Source organism: Diceros bicornis, chromosome 23 (genome assembly GCF_020826845.1).
Source record: "Diceros bicornis minor isolate mBicDic1 chromosome 23, mDicBic1.mat.cur, whole genome shotgun sequence".
In the NCBI taxonomy this organism is placed as follows: Eukaryota; Metazoa; Chordata; class Mammalia; order Perissodactyla; family Rhinocerotidae; genus Diceros; species Diceros bicornis.
This window is the reverse complement of record NC_080762.1, coordinates 34,375,572-34,396,351: the sequence shown is the minus strand read 5'-3', so window position 1 is coordinate 34,396,351 and position 20,780 is coordinate 34,375,572. Positions and strand designations below refer to the sequence as shown.

At 38.6% G+C, this 20,780-nt stretch overlaps 1 protein-coding gene across 5 annotated transcripts in view; it reads right to left on the bottom strand.

The window, feature by feature from the left end:
- The window catches only part of USP45 (ubiquitin specific peptidase 45), a 65,255-nt gene extending 47,107 nt beyond the window's left edge, over positions 1–18,148 (bottom strand). For 2 of the 5 annotated variants that reach the window (XM_058566582.1, XM_058566584.1), the window contains exons 1-5: positions 18,133–18,148; positions 13,926–14,044; positions 10,280–10,452; positions 8,697–8,800; positions 3,838–3,938 (exon numbers count right to left, since the gene is read on the bottom strand). In XM_058566582.1, the coding sequence (XP_058422565.1) occupies positions 3,838–3,938; positions 8,697–8,800; positions 10,280–10,452; positions 13,926–14,025 (478 nt within the window). In that variant the 5' untranslated portion in view covers positions 14,026–14,044; positions 18,133–18,148. The remainder of the gene's footprint in view (positions 1–3,837; positions 3,939–8,696; positions 8,801–10,279; positions 10,453–13,925; positions 14,045–18,132) is intronic. The other 3 variants (XM_058566580.1, XM_058566583.1, XM_058566581.1) reach the window with 2 other exon arrangements.
- Positions 18,149–20,780: the final 2,632 nt, after the last annotated feature.

The following is a 20,780-nucleotide window of genomic DNA, read 5'->3' as shown; positions in this document are numbered from 1 at the left end:
TTTGTAAAAATGTAAAACAATGCCACTTATTAAGTTTGTGCAGTTTTGGAAAATATTTATCTTTTCTAAAAATACATTATTTGTGTTAACATGTCATGGAATTATTGCTATTTTTCAGTGAATTAATAAATAATTTTTTGTTTTAATTTCTAATATGATAAATATTGATAGGTATAACCTACCTAACCTAAAGGGCTACTGAGACCAAAAGTTGAGATTCACTCATCTAGTTGCTTTTAGAGATGGATGGGGACCAGCCTAGATTCTGTTTAGAGAAGCCGAATTAGATACGAAATCAGCTCAGGCATTGCATAACTTAAAAACATGTTTAAGGTACAGATACAAGCTTTCCTCTCTGTAGAGTTATTTTTACTTAATGCAAAATATATTATTATTAATTAATATATATTTTAAATCATTCTTATCCTCCCACCTAAGCACAATACATAGTTTCATATTATTTTTGAATTACCATATACGTAGTTTTACATTTCTACAGTCTTCACAATTATCATTTCAAATAGTTGCATAATCACATCAAGCATTCTTACAAACCTCAATAGCAACTTTCATATTTGATTTCTAAACTGTTTTATAAAAATATACTAAAGCCTAATGCAAGAAAGAATATGGCAGACTACTATTGCTAAAAATCTACTTCTAGAATGCCAACGGATCTTATTTTAAACCAAACTTGCCTGAGAGACGCTGCAGCTTAGAACACAAAGATAATGACATCTTGCCCTAGAACTTCTGGAAGCCTTGAATTCAGAATTATGTCTCTCCTTAACTTTGAAGGTTCTGCAAACTCTCAAACTCCCTCAAGAACCTGTTTCCCACAATTCCAGGTGCTACCCATGGTTCCATAAACACAATTAAAGATTACACTGGTGCCTCCCACCACCTGAAATGATTTCTTCTCTCATGGCTACCCACCCAAAGTTCATCCTTTAAGGGTCAGCTTGAAAGCCAGTTCACCCCTGATTCCTTCTGAGTTCCTTTCCACTGAACATTACATCCCCCTTTGAATAGCTGAAGGACTTTGTGTGAACATCACCCAAACTACAAATTCTATTCTGCTTATTTTATCATTACTTTTTTATCTCACACACTCTTTTAGATAAACTTCTTTAGGGCAGGAACTTTCTTCTCAATCTCTATTCCCTGAAGCACCAAGAAGAGGGAGAAAGTGCTGAGGAAAATGAGGCTCAGACAAACCATAATGGCCCCATGTCACAAAACTAGTGATAGAAAGACTCAAATTTGAATGACAGAGCCCCCCTGACTCAAATTCATGTTCTTTCTACCATCCCATCCCATGTTCCCTACCTTACATCCTTTGTGATAATAAATATTCAAGAAATCTGTAAAACTGAATAGAGTTAGACTGGCTTTGTTCCTAACCTCAAGAAACCTCTAAGGTAAAAAATCCAGAGAAAATAATTTCTACAATTGTACTTTTGCCACCCTTGGCATTTTCCCTACTTTTGTTCTTATTATGGCCAATAAAACAAATTTACTGTGCAGTTTTCAGGAGACAGCATTAAGACCAACATCTGTTCCTGAAGTATTAAGGTCTATCACTGCCATATTTTCCTGGTTCTTTATTTGAGAAGAATTGGAGCTGTGACTAGTATGCCTGGGACAGAGTAAGATTTCAATGTTTGTTGAATAAATAAATGAATGAGTGATAAAATTAATCATTTCTTCTGCTGTCCAGGAACCTGAGTTTACCTCCTCTAGATCCTCCTCCAATTTCTTTGCCATTACTGTCTCAGAGCAATGGCTAACAAAACAATGGTATATTGGGCTATAGAAAATACAACTGACAGCTATATTTTTATATAATTTTTCCATTTCTGAGGCCACCTACTAAGCAGTTCAATTCTGCTTCATGTCCATTCACTCCCCTTCACCTAGTTACTCAATCAAAATCCTGAGGTTTGTACTTGATTCCTCCCACTCTCCCTCACTCAATACATCTAATCCATCCACTTTCTACCAGTGCCTCTACTGGTCTCTCACCTGCCCTAACACAATTACCTCCTTTAACCTTCTTAACAATGTCCCCATCTCCGCTCTTAACCCCCACAGTCATTCTCCACATAGCAATCAGAGTAATCTTTATTTAAAAAAAAGATGAAATGACTGTTGCTCCCCTGCTTAAAACACTCTAATAGCTCCTGTTACACTTCAAATAAAACAAAAATTCCTTACCATGGAATTCCTTACAGTATCCTTCATGACCTGCCCACCCACCTCTTAAATTTATCTCATTCTACTCTCTCCCAGCAAACCACACTCCAGCCATACTGGCCTTTCTGATCACTGGGACCACTAGATTATTATCTATCACTGCAATCTCTTCTTTTCCTTTGTAGCATTTATTATATATTTGCTTATTTTTTGTCTGTCTCTCCCACTAATCTCTAAACCTCAAGGAGGCAAGATAAACCTGTTTTTATTTTACCACTACATATCAAAAAAAAAGTATAAACCTGGCATGTGGCAGGCACTTAATATTTTTGAATGAAGAAACTGCTTCCCTATATACCCTTAATTTATATTAACATGTATTATATATGTTAGATAATTCACAAAAGTATATAATACAAAATATAATAATTCACAAAAGTATATAACATATAATACTATTACTATTGTATAATTACTACTATTGTAATAATTACTATTGTATAATAAGGGATTTGGCTGCCCTTTGTCCCAGGTTCCTGAGAAGTACCCTCTAAATCCTTAGATTTCCAGAGTGACAGCAGTGTCTTTTTTATTCATTGTGGGCCCCTAGACAGTTTATGCTAATGAGATGACTCAGCCGTGCCAGAAAGATCAACTCTGTGATTAGAGGGTTAGGGTACTGGAGACTGAGTTAAACCATGTGGCCAATGATTCAATCTGTCATGTCTGTGCAATGAAACCACAATAAAAACTCTGGACATCAAAACCCCAGTGTTTCCCTGGTTAACAAATACTCTGTGTGTTGTTACACATCAATGTGTTGGAAGGTGACGAGTCCTGACCCCACAAGAAGAAGATACAGAAGCTTCATGGTTGGGACCTTCCCAGACCTCGCCCTAGGTGTGTCTTCTTTTAGCTGGTCCTGATTTGTACCTTTTTTCCTTGCTATAATAAAACTGTAATTGTAAGTATAGCACTTTCCCAAGTTCTCTGAGTCAGTCTAGCAAATTACTGAACCTAAGAGGGCATTGGGAACCCCTGAATTTGTAGCCAGTTAGTCAGAAATGCAGGTGGCCTGAGAACCCCTGAGTTTGAGGATGGTGTCTGAAGTAAGGGCAATCCTGTGGGGGACTGAGCCCCTAATTTGCAAGGGTAGCCTAAGTCAAGTAGTTAGTGTCAAAACTCCACTACAATTATGTGACAATTAATAGATATCATTTCATAAATGTGTGTCAGGCACTATGCAAGTATTTTTACATACATTATTTCTAAATCTTTAGAAAACATCTCTAATCCTCCCAACAACCCCACACAAGAGAATTATCATCCTAATTTTTTAAGTAAGGAAACTAAGGAGTAAAAGCCACACGGAGAGTAATTTAGGTGGAGCCTAAATTCAAACTCAGCACTGTTTGACTCAAAAGCCCGTGATCTAGTCACTACCCTCTCCAGCTTCTCATTATTGGTTATGTAAATACAACACAAGATAACATCACAGGATTGCTACCTAAGAATGCATGGCACTCGTACTGAGAGGTTACAGTAAAATATAAGATACTCTTTACGAGTTTATGAACTCTTTCTATGAAACATAAAATATTGTTCTTTAATACAAATTTCTTTAGCAACTGCTTAACTTACTTGTTTGTGTTTTAGAAACATGTTTCTGGAGAAAATCAACTGTCTGAGCCAAAACCTTCTTATTACAATGCGTTGATAATTTTTCATCACACTCATAACACCTGAAAAAATATGAAATTTAAGCAAATATTATGAAAGCATCTTCAATATTTTGCATATCAGGTAATAAGGTTGGTATTTATCCACTTTGTCTTCAAATTATGGGGGTAAGGGGGATACATAGGGTGAGGCACCAGGTAAGTCTAGAGAAATAAGCGGGGGACCGTTCATACAGAGCCTTATTGTTCAAATTAAAGTTTCGGTAGTTTATCCAAGTATAATGGAATGCCATTCAGGGTTCTTAAGCAGGGAAGGGAAATGATCCAATTTACACTCTAAAAGCATCACTCTGACAGGGCCGGACAGATAGCGCAAGTGGTTAAGTGCGCACGCTCCACTGTCGCGACCCAGGGTTCACCGGCCCGGATCCCGGGTGCCCACGGATGCACCGCTGGGCAAGCCATGCTGTGGCTTGATGCGGCATCCCATATAAAGTGGAGGAAGATGGGCACGGATGTTAGCCCAGGGCCAGTCTTCCTCAGCAAAAAAAAAGAGGAGGATTGGCAGATGTTAGCACAGGGCTGATCTTCCTCACACACACAAAAAAATAAAATAAAATAAAATAAAAAAAACATCACTCTGACTAATGTCAGATCAGAGGGCATCAGGAATAGAAGCAGATCAGGGCTGAAGCAGTAGATGTGGAGAGAAATAACAAATTTATTTTATATATTTTCAGGTAGAAGAAGTAATGAATTAGATATAAGAGATAAGGGAGAGGGAAGTGTCAGAAACACCGACACGGTTAGGGAGAAGCAGGTGAAGGTATGCCAGCGACTCTCAAACAGGAGCAATTTTGTCCCCCTGGGGGGACATCTGGCAATGTTTGCAGAGATTTTTGGTTGTCACACTGGGGAAGCTGCTACTGGCATCCAGCGGGTAGAGGCCGAGAATGCTGCTAAACATCCTGCAATGTGCAGGACAGTCCCCTCACAACAAAGAGTTATCAGCCCAAACGACAACAGTGCTGAGACTGAGAAATCCTGGTCTAGAGGAAACAAGACTTGCTGCTAGTTGGTGATGTTTAAAGCTGGGTGATGGGTACAGAGGAATTCATTATACCATTTTGTCTACTTTTGTTAAAAGGGTAAAAAATAAAATAAGATAAAAAGGGGGAGAAAATAATTGCCAGGCTTCTGGCTTGAATACTTAAGTGACATGGGTTCCACTTACAGAGATGGGGAAGATTGGACAAGATAAGTGTTTTATTTTGCTTTGTGCTTATTTGGGAAGAGGGTGTTAGGATTTTCAAAAGCATATCCTTTTCAGAAAACTACCCTCCACTAAGTTGACACCCTAGTGCATATAGTATTAATAAAGGTTTCTTCTATATATTATCATTACTTGTTTCCTTTATCTTCATGAGACCCAATGGTCAAATAAGAACATGTGTTTGAAAGTGTTGCAAGTGTTTTATAAATGTAATGCATTCTACCAATACTATCTTACATATTCACAATCTTCTTACTTATAAGTATTACTGGTCCTGGGATCAATAGCTGCAAACTAGGTTTGGGTTCCTTTTCTAAACAGCACTCAAAATTCAGTCAAAATATTCACTGAGTGTCCACTCTATCACTTGCACACAGAAATACATAGATATACCTTTAAAAGAAACAAGTCAGAGAAAACATTCCCAAAACATCTTTTCCAATAGACCGTTACGGAATTTAAACAATTACTGTTACCAGACTTACATTCTAATAGATGCTCAATATTTATTGGTGTAACTATTGCCAAAAATAATAAAATATAACTGCTCATTTGCAAAATATTGAAATGTCAAGAAATTTTTACTGACATTGCAATTTAATTTTTACTTGTTATAAAACATACTGTGCAAATTCAAGAGAACAAAAATAAAACGTAAATAAAAACAGCACGATGGCAGTGAATTTGTAGAAGAGGACAGCTAAAGATAACTTAATTCTACTTATTTCCATTAGAAATAATCCAAAAAATTTAATTCAGCATTTACTAAGTGCCAGGCACCGTTCTAAGTGCTTTACATGCATTTTCTGGTTTAATTCCTCACAACAATCAAAAAAGTCTTCTCATTTTAAAAATAAACAGCCTTACAGAAGTATTATATTTTCTTTTTACAGATAAGAAACTGAGACACAGGAGGGCTACAAATCAGTAATGTAATAGAGAACAAGGGAAATGTTAAACCTTCTTTCAACAGACTTTTGAGAACTTTAAAAGCACTTATTTATATGTTAACTTTAAGTGTTAAATCAGTGCCTCTTAACCGCCACCAGGCATAAGAATCACCTATGGAACTTAAAACTACAGAAGCCCTGATTTAATAGGGGACCACTAGCACCTATCCACCCGTGTGATTCTGAGGTTAAGTCAGAGGTAAGAAACCACTGTGCTAATAACTGTTATCTGTTAAAGCAGCATTAAATCCACCACCTAGCAACACTTTGCTAGCGATGATTAAATTATCAAATCTACACTCTTCCTTTCTTTTTCAGGTTTTTCAGGTTCAGGCTGGCCTTCTCTGTAATCCAAACTAGTGAAGTTTTCTACTGAAATTGTTAAACTTTTTAAGGTTTAAGAATTGGATGGGAAAAAGAAAATAGTCACAACCTTTAAATTTCTATAAATGCACGTGACAAACTTGAATTTCTTCCTTTAAAAGGAAAATAGTTCTACGGACCTCCAAGTGTGACTTAAATTATTTTCATTGTGTGGGAGATCAAGATTTGGCCACCCTGAAATTTATCTCTTTACCTTGGTTGTTTTCTCTAGGGACATTTGACCTCCCCCACTAACTGCCTAAAAGAATTTAACTCTGGCAATGGACAGACTGGCAGGGTCCTCGCTAAGCCTATTCTTTTCAAAGTTCTGTTTACCAAAGATTTACATTTGTAAAGGTATCTCCCTCTGTGTAGTGAGAAGAGGTGGGGGATGACCTTATCTCTGGAAACTCTTATCAGGATGGAAGGAGAAGACTTAAATCTACATACTCTTGATTACTGTGATTTCTGTCTCTTTGGCCACATTCTCTATAGGTGGCCCTGCAAAGAATTGTCTGACAAACATTTACATTTCCCTCTCCATGTGAATTGTCTCCTTCCCCTCTGAAATCCCAAACCACTACCACCCCCAACATCCTCCTCTGTCTTTAGCTGAAGATGGTATTTAAGATGAGAATCACTGCTATTGTGTTGAGAAACTCAGTTTCCCTGGTTTCTCCCATGTATACATGTTATTAAATTTGGTATTATTTTCTCCCGCTAACCTGTCTTTTAATTATTTGGCCAGCCATAAGAACCTTAAGGGAAAGGGCAGAGGGGGATTCTCCCTCTTCCCCAACAGCTACAACAGAAGTTCTGACATACAATCACCTGAGATGAGCCTATTCTACAAGGTGCCACTCACTTCTCCCACCACCTTTTTGTATTTCAGTGGTCCTCAAACTGTGGCCCCCAGACCAGCAGCATTGGCAACACCTGGGAACTTGTTAGAAATGCAAATTCTTAGGCCCTATCCTAGAACTACTAAATCAGAATCTCTAGGCCTGGGACCCAGTAATCTATTTTTTTTTTTTTTCCCCTTTTCTCCCCAAAGTTCCAGTCGACAGCTGTATGTTGTAGTGGCACATCCCTCTAGTTGCTGTACGTAGAACAGCGCCTCAGCATGGCTGGACAAGCGGTGCGCGCCCGGGATCCGAACCCCGGCCACAAGTAGCGGAGCGTGAGCACCCAACCACTAAGCCACAGGGCTGGCCCCCCCCAGTAATCTATTTTAACAGGCTCTCCTGGTGATTCTGATGTGCCCCATGAGACCATTGCTCTATTCAGACCATAGAGAAATGTTTATTGAGCTGCCACACTATGGCATCATCTCCTCTACCCTGGCTCCAATACATCATTTACCCATTAAATGCCCTCTATTCTTTCCTCATTCTCCCCAGTACTATTACTTGGGGCCAACAACAACAAAAACACAAATACAGCAAGCACCTGACCCTGTGGCTGAATTAAATCATAAGATGATGATATAAGCTAAAATATCCTTACATTAATTTTGGAACCCTGAAATGAAAACACAAAGTAAAAATATTTTTGTCTTTAAAAAAACTTGAAAGCTCCTGAAAATTCCTTCAAGGAACCCTATGAGTCTATAGATTCCAGTTAGAAAATTTTTATTGTAAATTACATAAAGAAAGCTTTTCAATACAGTGTCCACTTCAGTATACCACTGAAGCGGTGTGGTATGCCGTAAGAGACTAGGGAATCAAAAGACTTGTTTTAGTGCCTAGATTTTTACGTTGTAACCATAAAAGGGTAAATGATACTCAGTGTCCTTATACATAAAATGAGGGAACTGGACTTTGTTCCCAACCAGGGTGAAGTAGTAGAATCACCTGAGAAGTTTCTACAAACTACATAAGAAGGGCATTTCCCTTCCCTGGCAGAGAATCACCAAACCACTTAACTGCTTGAAGCTCCTTCCTCCTCTAGACCTCTGGAATTCTTATTAGCAAGCTCATTATGAAAAATCAACTAGCAAGAATTTTTCTTTACCATACAAAGAAAATGTTAAAGAAAAGTAGAGGGATAACTAAATTTTTTCTTATTTAAATTTTACATTCAAGGGTAATGTTAATTTTCTTAAATTATTCCATAAGTTGTGTTCAGGCTAAAAAGTATAAGCTGGTATAATATCTTTAAATATTTTACCTCGTAAAGCTCAAAGAAAAAGATATTTTTTGTAGCGGACACAAGTTCTAACAAAATCTAACTTACCATATAATCCATGTGCTCAGATTAATTATAATACAATGAAGCTCTGTTCTCCAACTCTTGAAGTGCTTCAATGAATGCTGTCTTTCTGAGCTCTGACCACATCCCTAAAGATGAACAGAATGTTATTTATATGATTTACATATAAGTTTGTTTCAAATTAATCAAAACTTAAAACTTAAATCATACTCAAACTTATACTGAAAAAGTATTGTTTCATTTTTAATTTCAAGCACGAGGGAAAAGTTTCAGAAAGAAATACAGATTCTCATTGAACTCAATTTTTCTTGCAAAGAGGCTAACTTGTTTTATGTTACGCAGTATTTACCTAAAACAATCATGAGCCAAGTTAATTTCCCTAACATTTAAAAATGCATACACTGTCTTGTGCATGGTGGGACACCAAGCATCCTTGTAGGCCAGCAGTGCCCCCTCCCCTATCCACAAATTTCCTAATACCATACATACCTCCACCCAACCCCACTGAGAACTAGTGAGACTCAGACCAATCATAGGAATTTCCCTCACCAGACATGTAAAGACTCAATTCCAGTCCATGTGACATGAGGGGCAGTCTAATGGATGTTTCTGGGAAAGTTATACATATTTTAAAAAAGAACACAGAGAAGGGATGTACTTTTTGCCCTCTTTCTGGTCTGAGGATTGCTGTGTGATACATAATGCATGAAACATCTCTGGCCATCCGGAAACCATGACATTGAGGATGGCACAGCAGAAAAATGGAAGAAATCTCAGTTTTTAATGTTCTTTCCACTGAATTAACTAACTCTGAAGTGGCCCAAGTTCTGGACTTTCTATATGAGATAATAAAGATTCCTCTTATTTAAAAAAAAGGTATATACTTTTTTTTTTTTTTTTTTTTTTTTTTTTTTTTTGTGAGGAGATCAGCCCTGAGCTAACATCCGCCAATCCTCCTCTTTTTTTTTTTTGCTGAGGAAGACGGCCCTGGGCTAACATCTGTGCCTATCTTCCTCCACTTTATATGGGACGCCACCACAGCATGGCTTACCAAGCAGTGCATCGGTGCGCGCCCGGGATCCGAACCAGCGAACCCCGGGCCGCCGCAGCGGAGCGCGCGCACTTAACTGCTTGCGCCACCGGGCCGGCCCCAAAAAAAGGTATATACTTTTAATCTTATTTAAAAATTCCTTTATTATAGATATCAATGGCTTCTAAGCTGTTCACAGAAATTATTTTGCAAAAATAAAAAAAGCAGAATAATCATTTCTCAGAGAGAAAAAATGAATCTAAAAAGATGAAAAAAAAACTGAGATCTATTTCCTAAGTAAATACAAATCGGTAAAGGCAGGTCCAGATATGAGAACTACTACTGAAAATGGGTTCCATTCTCTTTCAAAGTATTTATAAACCACTCATGATTACTTCCTGAACATAACGTACTTTTTACTTTAAACATTGCTAAGCTTAGCCTTGGAGAGTTCTATCTAAATATGGAATAAATTTACCTTGAGTTCTAAGCATTACCAACAGTCCAACTCACAGTAGGCATTTAAGGAAAACAAATAATTTAAGACAAACTCACACATAAAAAACACTTTTCTCACCTGAAAACCACACTTGAGGCACAAGCAAACATCAGAAAGAAGTACTGGCTGTCCATCATAGAATCTTCTTTCTTTTAAACATTCTGAGCAAACTGACCACAGATTCTCAGCTATTGCTCTTTTCACATGATTCACACTGACAGCATGATTTACATGTGGGCAAGTGAAATCTACTGAATAAGACAAAACAAAATTTGAACATTTTCTTTGCTAAACCAAAGTACTACCATCAGTAAACCAATAATAACATTAAAATGCTGTAACTAAAAAGCACAGAGATTCAAAACACAAAACTCAAAAGGATACAGACTGCACGATTCCATTTATAAAACATTGGTGAAATAACATAATTATAGAGTTGGAGAACAAATTAGTGGTTGCCAGGGGCTATGGATGGGGAGCAGGGGGTGTGGCTATAAACCGGTAGCACTCTAGTGGTAATGGTACAGTCAAGTATCTTGATAGTGGTGGTTACAGAAAGCTTGCATGCAATTTAACTGCATAGAGCTACACACACACGAGGGCATGTACATCTGGCGAAATCTGAATAAGCTCTAAGGATTGTACCGATGTCAGTTTTGTGGTTTTGATATTGTACTATAGAAATACAAGACGTTAAATCAGGAGAGGTTGGGTGAAGGGTGAATGGGACCTCCTTGTATACGTCTTTGTACCTTCCTATGAATCTAAAATTAGTCCAAAAATAAAAAGTTTAATAAATAAATAAAATAAAGGAGATTATTTACAGAGCGGCTACTATGTGTCAAGCATTTTGAATGTATTTCTATTAAGATACACACATAAAATCTTTTCACATAGACCAGCTCTGCTATGATGCTACTTTCATCATTGTCAGGAGGAAGTAGAGAGAACAAACAATGGCATAATTTATAGGAACAAGAATTCTCAGAATTCTCCTTAATGAATATTCCAAATAACAAACGATTTTGCACGGTCCTTAATTATCCGTTATAACAGATTCCCACTGTGTGGAGACAAATGGCAGAAATAAGCAAATACGTTTTTAATTCTTCAAATAACCATATTCTTCTCCCAAGGGCACAATAACACTTCCATTTCTCCCAAATGCCTGAACACTTCAATTTCTCCACCTCAAATATCCCAAACACCAAACCCACAACGACCTGCCAAAATCACACAACAAAGGAATAGACTGAATAACCTGAAGAGGGAAACAGGGGTATGTACATTTCAACCTTCTCCACTGCCCTTCCTAAATGCAAAGCATTCCTTTTCACCTACTAGTTAACTAGGGAGCGGCTAACCATTAGTTTCATTTCATCCTGAAGACTACGAATGTGATTCCTGACAAGTTACTTATAATAAAATATAATTTCAACAAAAATAACACGTAAGTCTGATAAAAGATTAAAACTTCTAATTTTACACCAAGAACAAGTTAAAAGAATAGACATAAAAGGAGTCACTCTGAAGCCCTATGTTTAAAAAGCAAGGTCGCACGCCATTAAAGAAAGGGCTGTCAGGGGAAGACTGATAAATGACCACACAGGCTCAGGATCTAGAAACGGCTTACCAAATGTCATTGCTTTGTTTGAGTTTTCATATTTTAAAATTCCAAGGGGAAAATCATTCTACACACCTTCAACATCATTTCTAGCGTGGGATCTGGCTGGGGTACAACTTAACCATTCTCTGATTCTACAATTCAGACTCATAAAACTGAAACTGTTAATAAATTCAGAGATAAGTAAATTCAAGATAAAAAGTTTCCAGGCCCCTAAATTAAATCTACTAGCTTTTAAATGTCTCAACCATATACACTTTTTATATGTATAAGTAAATTAAAAGTTTGAAGTTTTCCTACAAGAGCTAACCAGAGTTTAAGCAGTATTCACTATCTTTTGTGGGGGAAAAATGTAAAAAAATTTCCTTCTATGTTAATAAGTAAATTTTCTCAGTTTTTTGTAACTTGTTTAATCATATAATTGTCTAAATTTCATCTGACAAATAGGTCCTCTAGAGATTCCTGAATAAAAATATAAAAATGTATTCAAGTCCACAGTTGTTTCACATTAACAAATCAAAAACAACCAGAATCTCCATGTTTTCCACTTAAATATTAATAGAAACTTTACAAGGAGGTCTTCCAGTTTACAAATAAGGGCATAAAATCAACACTTTCCCCTTTCTCCTCCCAGAAATTATCTAAGAGCAACAAGAACTGGAAACAAAAATACGAAGTTCATTTTCAGAGAAACCAGGAGAGAGCTGAAGCCCCAAGTCACAAATTAAGTGGAAGGGCTCTCACCTTAAAGCAGCAGAGATCAACTAGGAGAGCACACAGAAGGAAGCAGAGAGAACACTGCAGCTGCAGATGTCACAGAAAACAATGTATGCTTCGCAGACATAGAACAAAACCTCAATCTCTGTGCTCAACAACAGTTGCAGGAGCTCCCCTATATCCAATTTTGTTTTGAGAGGAAGCAAAAGAAGGGAATTTCTCATTCACTAAATGAGAAACAAAAACGCAAGCCATATTTGCAGGAAACAGTCTCGTCTCTACGGCGCTTGGAGAAACAGACACTTTGGATTCTGAAAAACCCCAGGGCTGCATAATCCTGTTGGTTGGAAAGAAAGGCCTAACTCAAACTCCAGTTAGGGCTCAACAGAGATCTGGCCCTCCTTCTTACCCAAATATTCTAAAACTAACCAGCCCAAGAAAAGCAACCCTACATCAAAGAATGAGTAATCAAAGAAAAATCGAAGGCACAAATTCCATGCTAAGTTAATATAAGAAAAAGGAAAGAAGGAAAAGGAAAAACAAACGGCAGAGCAATCACTGCCATGAAATAAAAACACGAAACAGAGGCAAACACTCTAGCATGAAGTGGCAAAACCAACCGAAGGTGACTGGCAGAGTTCAGGAAAGAAGTGGAATTAAAAAAAACATAAAACCACAAAAATGAAGGCAAAACTAAAAGAGCATGAGGTGAAACAGACACTGCTGAAAGCAAAGGAAAGGATAAAAATGAAAACAACAAGCAAAATGAAAAGGAAATAGGAGTTTTAGAGGATTTGAGAAAAAAATGATAACTATGGAAGAGAGGCAAAGGAGAGTTAACATAAGAATAATCAGAATCCCTGAAAAAAACCATATTAACAGAATAGAACAAATATTTAAAGATATAATTCAGACTTCCTTCAATACAGCAATCTAGCTATCCTGAAACACTATCCAAGCTAAAAACACTTAAAAATGGACACAATATATTAAAAACATCTTCTTAAATGGAGAGTTGAACTGGTAAGAAAATAAGGAAAATTCTCAGAGGCCAAAACCAAAGGCATGAGGCTAAAGTGAAAAGCAAACCATGAAGCCAGCAGCTCCCTAGGGTCATCTGCCAATCTTGGTGACTTGACGGCTTGGTTTTAACAGGCCATGAGAAACAGAACGACAACAACAAAGATGCCAATTCTAAGTCACTTTATAAAGTAAACAAAATCCACTAAAAACACCAACGGGATTTTTTTGGAACTAGACAGCTGATTTTTAAGTTCAGGCAGAAAATGCTGGAAATAAACAGCATAAGATTTATTCATTTAAAACATATATTGTTATTTCTTTTCTGCAAGACCATTTAGGACGCCAGATATCACAATTTACCAGCAATGTCGTCGGAAGAGTCTTCATCGTGAGGTGTGCTGGGCCTTTTACTTCTTTTGGCTTTTTCAGGTAAAGCTTGGGATGGCTCTTTCACCCGCATCTGTTATTTACTGAAAAGGCTGGGGGAAAAAATGAATACACTTTAAGCCTCAAAATTAAAATTTTATGTATTTTACTTAATGCATATTAACATTGAAATGACTTCAATTTTAACTGGTCTAGTAAATCCGTAGAGGAAGAAGAGAGGAACATTAGCTGAAACCAAAGAAATCTTTATTAAACTAATATACAAATGGCACATTACATTTGACTTCTACCAACTACTCCCTAGATATGCGACATCCAGGTAAATGAAAAAACTCAAGTTTGATTAAAGGAGTAAGTGCTGCTTCTGGGTCACGTGTTCCTCTTGCCCTTTCTCCTGTCCCACCAGCTAGGAGACAGTAGGATCTGGAAAAGTCACAAGGGACCAGGGATGGAAGCCATGTGCCAAGCACAGTAGAGCCACTCTACCTGTGCTGTATGACCTAGCACTGGACTATGGAGAGAGAAATAAATTTCTATCTTTTTAAGCTACTGCATTTTTTTGTGTTTTTTTCCCCACTTTTTTATTATGAAAAATTTTAAACTTCCACAAGGGTTAAAAGAACAGCATAATGAACACCAATATACTGTCTAGATTCCACATCTAGAACATTTTGCCATACTTGTTTTATCTAAATATCAATGTGTATATAGAAAGACATATATACACACGTGCATATGAGTATGTTTGTTTTAGCTGAACTATTTGAAAGTAAGTTGCAGAGAGCATGTATCTCTTAAGGACATTCTCCTACACAATCACATCATTATCACATCTAAGAAAAGTAACAATAATTCTGTAATATCATTTCATATCCCATCATATTCTAATTTCTTCAGTGACCCAAAAGTGTCTTCTATATTGATTTTTTGAATAAGGATGGATTCAGTCAAGGTTTGCACTTTATACTGGTTATGCCACTTTAGTATCTTTTAATCTATACCCATTCTTCCCAACTTTTACTTTCCTAAGACACTAGCTTTTTTAAGAGATCAGGACAGTGCACATGAGTCACATTGGAGATCTTGTTAAAATGTGGATTTTGATTCAACAAGTCTGGCACAGGACCTGAGATTCTGCCTAACAAGCTCCCAACAGGAAGTCACTGCTGGCACGCCATAGACTACACTTTCAAGAGCAAGGTTGTACAATATCCCACACCAAATTTGTCTCTTTCTTCAGGGTGTTATTTACCTCTACCCCTTATATTTCTTAAAAATTCAAAGTTAACTTGAAAGATTTTAGATACAAGTTAAGCAACTTTTTAAACCACTGTATTTTGGAGGCTCTTTTAAAGTAGTTTAGCCTAACTCCTATCTAATATCATGCTGCTCCATGGCTAAACTACCCTGTAATTTCCATGGTTATTTGTTTATTTGCTTTTATTGATCAAGGTGGAAGAATCTTTCAATTCAATAATAAATTCTGAATCTGGATTTAGTCATACCATGTTCCACATAAGGAAGCTTTTGAGTTTACCATTTTAAGAGTTATTTCTTTAAGTCCAAGGGTCATCAGTATTAAACTGAGCTGCAACTGAGGCCTTCAGGGTTACAGAGATGCACAAGGCCCCAAGTTCCTTGACCACTTCATCTCTGACTGCCTTCTCCCTCCAAACTTCCTCACCCACTTACCCCTACGGTTCCACCTTGCAAAATCACTATTTCAAGTATTCTGTTCTCTGATCACAACTTCACGCTCTTCCTACTTGCTTGATCAGCCACTCCTATTCTCCTTTAGTGCCCAGGCTGACAAGAGGCTGCATCTCCACAAGTGCTCCCATGATCACTATTGCAGGGCAGGGAGAAGGGGAGGTGGCAAAGGGAGTGCTGGTTCTCAAAGTTTCACTTGGAAGTGACACATGTTACGTCTGCTCATATTTCACTCATGTCTGCTCACATAGCTAAAGCAAGTCATATGGCAATATTTAACTTCAAGTAGACATGAGGGAGTGTACAAAGACTGAAACCTTATCATGTACCCAGAAGGAACAGAGTATGTATGTGTTCACAGCCTTAAAGACTCCCATATCACCCCTCTAACAGAACCCCAATCCTAGATGAACTCAATTAACCATGGATATCTGCATCCAAACAGGCTTGAGAGAGTCTTGTAAGAATGCAGATTGGGTCCACTAAATTCATAATCTCAATCTCAAATGGATCAAGACATCCCATTATCTTCTCACCTTCTGGTCAATTTACCCACTCCTCACACAGCCATGTGAAACCTTTTTCATTCTCCCAACCCTCCAACTCCTCCATCTCCCTACTCCTCAAAATATAAGCTAGTCTTCTACTTTACTGAGGGAAAAGAGACATAATCAGATGGCAAATGTGATCTCACAACCCCCAAACTTATAAAATTACTTGCATCCATTTTAACTTGATGTCCTGAAAAGAGAGACATAACAACAGAATCCAGGAAAAATGGCCCATGAGAAACTGGTCATGTTTTTTCCATAACTGCACAAATAAACTCTTGATAAAGATGAGCATTAACACATAGATAATGCTGGCAGAATAACAAAAAGAACCAGGTATTTGACCTAGGATCTATAAAATACCTGCACCTTTTTTCAAAAACACTGACTCAAACTTAACTTGGCAATGTAGAGTCAATTTCCAGTGACTTTTCTGACATGTGATATATGTCTAAACATAATCATTTTAGACAGTAACCCACTACCTAGGAATCTCTTATTTGTAGAGTTTTCTTTTTCAATTCCCCTTTAAGGCAAAAAGAGACAAAATTAAAGTCCAATTATTAGAGCCTCAGCTACTTTCTATCATCAATATTGTCCCGGGAGTTCCAAGACCACTTCACATTTGGAGATTCACCAGGACGCAGCATATAGTTGCACTCATGGCTAAGGTTTGTTACAGCAATGTTGTGGACATACAGCCTGATCATGATGGAGAAAGAGGCGAAGTCTGGAGGAACCCATATGCCGGCTTCCTTATGTTCTCTCCCTCCCAGGAGGGGTCAAACACAGCACACTCTTCCCCCAGTAAGGAAAATCCAGCAATGTCTGTGCAACGTTTCTGCCCAGGGAAGCCCATTAGACTCGCAGGCCCAGCATTTTTATGTAGGCTCATAACTTCGGCATAAACCATACTGTTCCCAGATGCCAAACAAGGGCTAACTTTGCAAGCACACCTTTCTAAGGACAGCAGTCTCAGGCCCTATGTTAACTGTTTTCAGCACAAGTAAGTTCTGGTCATTTTTCTCACGTGGTTTCCCAAACAAAACTTTTCAGTTTTCAACCTCAGCATTACTCTAACACGTCTTTTCTCTAACGTAGGATGTGCAACTAAGTTGTTTGGAAATGCTTGATTTTTTAAAAACACGCTAAGCAAACAAAAGCCCATATTCTCAAAAAAGAAAAAATCTTTGTCTCCTACTCTCCGACTCTTGGGCAATTATTTCTAGTGCAGAGGCCAGCGGCAGGAGGAGAGGGACACAACTGTCCTTTTACATACCAGGCTCAAAAAGATGAACAGCACTTACATACTTTTGCTGCGCATCACGCTCAGGTCTAAGCACTTCAAAGACACTAACTCACTTAATCCTCACAACCGCCTTATGAGGTAGGTTACTATTATCTCCCAATTCTACACGTGAAGAAACTGAGCCACCCAGAGGTTAGGTTACGTGCAGAGGTAAGTGAAGTGGGGGATGGGGATTTGGCCCTCCAGAGCGCCTCATACCGCACCATGCTGCCAGAACCCCGTGGTTAGACATGCTTCCTTTACTTAGGTCACTAACAAAAACATCCACAGGTTCCGCAGAGAAAACGCGCTGTGAGGAGAGACCAGGCGAGAGAGGCGAGCAGGGCGTCGGGCCCCCGCCCCTCCGTCACGATGAGGCGGACCCGGGCCCCCCCCCTCCGGCGGCCCCTTTTCCGCCCCGACAACCGGCTCCTCCCGCCGCCGCCCGGACACCGGGCCGCTCCGGCCGCGCTCACGCGGCCCTCGGTGACCGCCTGGCGCCCCCAGGGATCAGGAAGGCAAGGGGAAGCAGGGAGCCTCTCTCCCAGGCCTGTCACGCCACAAAGGGCCGGGGTTTTGGAAGCGAAGACCGAGACACTGCGGCGACCCCAGCGGTGCACCCCCGACTCACCCCGCCGGGCCGAGCCGCCGCGTCTACAGCCCGAAAAGACTGCGCCTGCGCGGCCGCTCGGGGACCGGCGTGGGCGGGGCCTCGTGTGCCTGCCCCCACGCCCAGGCGGAGTCGGGGCCGCGCCCGCGGAGTGGGGCGGGGCCGGGGCGGGGCCGGCGCGCGTCGCGCCTGCGTTATCTACTTTGGCAGATCCGGATAGGCCCCGGCTAATCTTAGAGCAACAGCAGGGGACTCCAAACTGGATCCGAGGAGCTCCCTGGAGTGCGCCGCTGGGCTTTTCCCAGAGCTAAGATGAAGTCCCACTTGTTGTTGGGCGCCTGGCCGGACAGCCTCCGACTTCCCTCCCTTCCGTCGGACTTTTCCGTACGATACAGTCACATCTGACATGCATCGTGTATTATCTTTCATTTTTTCATTATTATTGTCTTACCTGTCGTTTTCACTTCTTTGCTAGACAGGAAATTTCTTGACCTACACCTATACCTCTTCAAAGCTAGATTATCCGTTAAAGTGGTCTGCATATTGCATATGTTCAGTTAAAGTAGTTGATTTGAGAATATTTTGTTTGATGATATTGCAAACAACACTAGTTATGGATAACTTCTACAAGTCTTGTGATCTTTCACAACTCTTCACGGGGGACAGATGTGACCTTATGGATAGAGCCTTGGATTACGAGTCAAAAGATACCAGAAATAAACCAGAAAACTCTGATTTTTCCTTAAAAACTCTAATTCGTTTCTTACAAAATAGTTAAAATTATTTCCATGTAGAGAATTTGGCTAAGGAGGTAACCAGATGTTTACACTGTATGTATGGAAACCATTCATTCAATGAATATAACTGAATACAAATACGCCAGTCACTGTGCTAGACCTAGGGGTACATAATCTATGCTTTGGAGTAAGGGAATTTTTTTCACCAGTAAAAAGGAAATATTCCCCAAATAAGGATAAGTCATGTTGGGCCAGGTGGCGTGGTGGTTGAGTTTGTGCGCTCCGCTTCCACAGCCTGGGGTTTGCAGGTTCGGATCCCGGGTGCAGACACACACACCGCTTGTCAAGCCATGCTATAGCGGTGTCCCATATAAAGTAGAGGAAGATGGGCTCAGATGTTAGCCCAGGGCCAATCTTCCTCAGGAAAAAAAAAAAGAATAAGTCTTGTTGTGGTGTAATTTTGAAGTTAAATTGTTTACTTCATAAATGAAAAGTTTTCATTTATTTTAACATCAGATTTGAAACAGAACATGGAGAGAAATAAGAAGAGAACTTGAGCAAATTTAAATAATTTGCGTACTGAATTGCATTGCAGTAAAAAGGATTTTTTGAAATGTATCATATATCGGAATCCAATTTATAGTAAAAAAAAGAGAGGGGATTGAATTAGAATATGGAAATTTAGGTTCTCTTTCTCATAAAAAGAAATTTAGGAATTATGCAAACCACTATACAATACTTAAATTTTTCCTGAAAATGACAAAATTCCAAAGCTATCTTCATTTCCAGCAGATGTACCCTTAGCATGACCAAAATCTCCAGAGATTGCAATCTGTATTTCAAAACTTGGCATGAGTTAGGGAAAACTGTCTAATACTAAGTTTTTATATCTGATGTTCTTCAAATTATTTATCTTTTCACACAATTGAAATTAAAATTTACTATTTGGTAGAGTCTTCAAATGAAGGAAATCATTTTTAAATGGTACCCAGTAAGTATATTTTTAGTGCTGTTGCAACCCATTATGACAAAACATCAAATGAAAATACAAATTTGCTTAAGATCAGCTAACTGTGTATATATTTCAAATAATGTTAAATATCTTAATTTTACCATCATTGTTCTGCCTGGAAATGTATGGGATACTCTGCTAAGCAATAGGCTATACATATATCTTTTAAATTTTTATCCCGTATTTTTTAAGACACACTCTTTATTGTAAAAGTAATACATGATAGTTTAATATAAAGTTTCTCATCTTTTCCTCCTTCCCGCACTCTCATTTCCTTTCCTCAAAGGTAAAGAATTGTCTTTGCACATACAATTTGCATTTGTACCATCTTTTTATATGATTACCTTTTGTTAAAAGAGAACACAGTCAGATTAGATGGCAGTCTACACTCTATTCTACAGCTTGATTTTTTTTGCTTAGTATGTTTTGGACATATCTCCACATTAGCCTCATTGTTTTGACTAGTTGCTTAGGACTCCAGTGAATGGATGTATCATTTTTTTCCCAATTGGTCCCCTGTTCATGTACATTTATCTTTGCCTACTTGTGCAAATAATTTCAGTAGGTAGACTATTAGCAGTGGAAATGCCGAGTCGATAGATGTTCATTTTAAGTTTTGATAGAAAGTCTTTTGAAAAAAGTTGGATGAAAGGCAATACATTTCCTAACCCTTCACTTGATTTGTCTAATATCTGGGGGCTTGAAGTGGATTTAGAAAGAAATGGGAAAAATCTCCTCCTTTCCAATTGCCTTTCACTGGCATTATGGCAAAAAATAAAATGAGTTGTGGGAGAATTAACGATTCATAACAACTCTACACTAGTAGACCTTTCCCACAAGAGTTAAACTATTTCTCTCCCTTTCATCCCACTTTAAACCTTGCTGACTCTCTCTGAAGGAAGCACTTGGGCGTTTGTCCA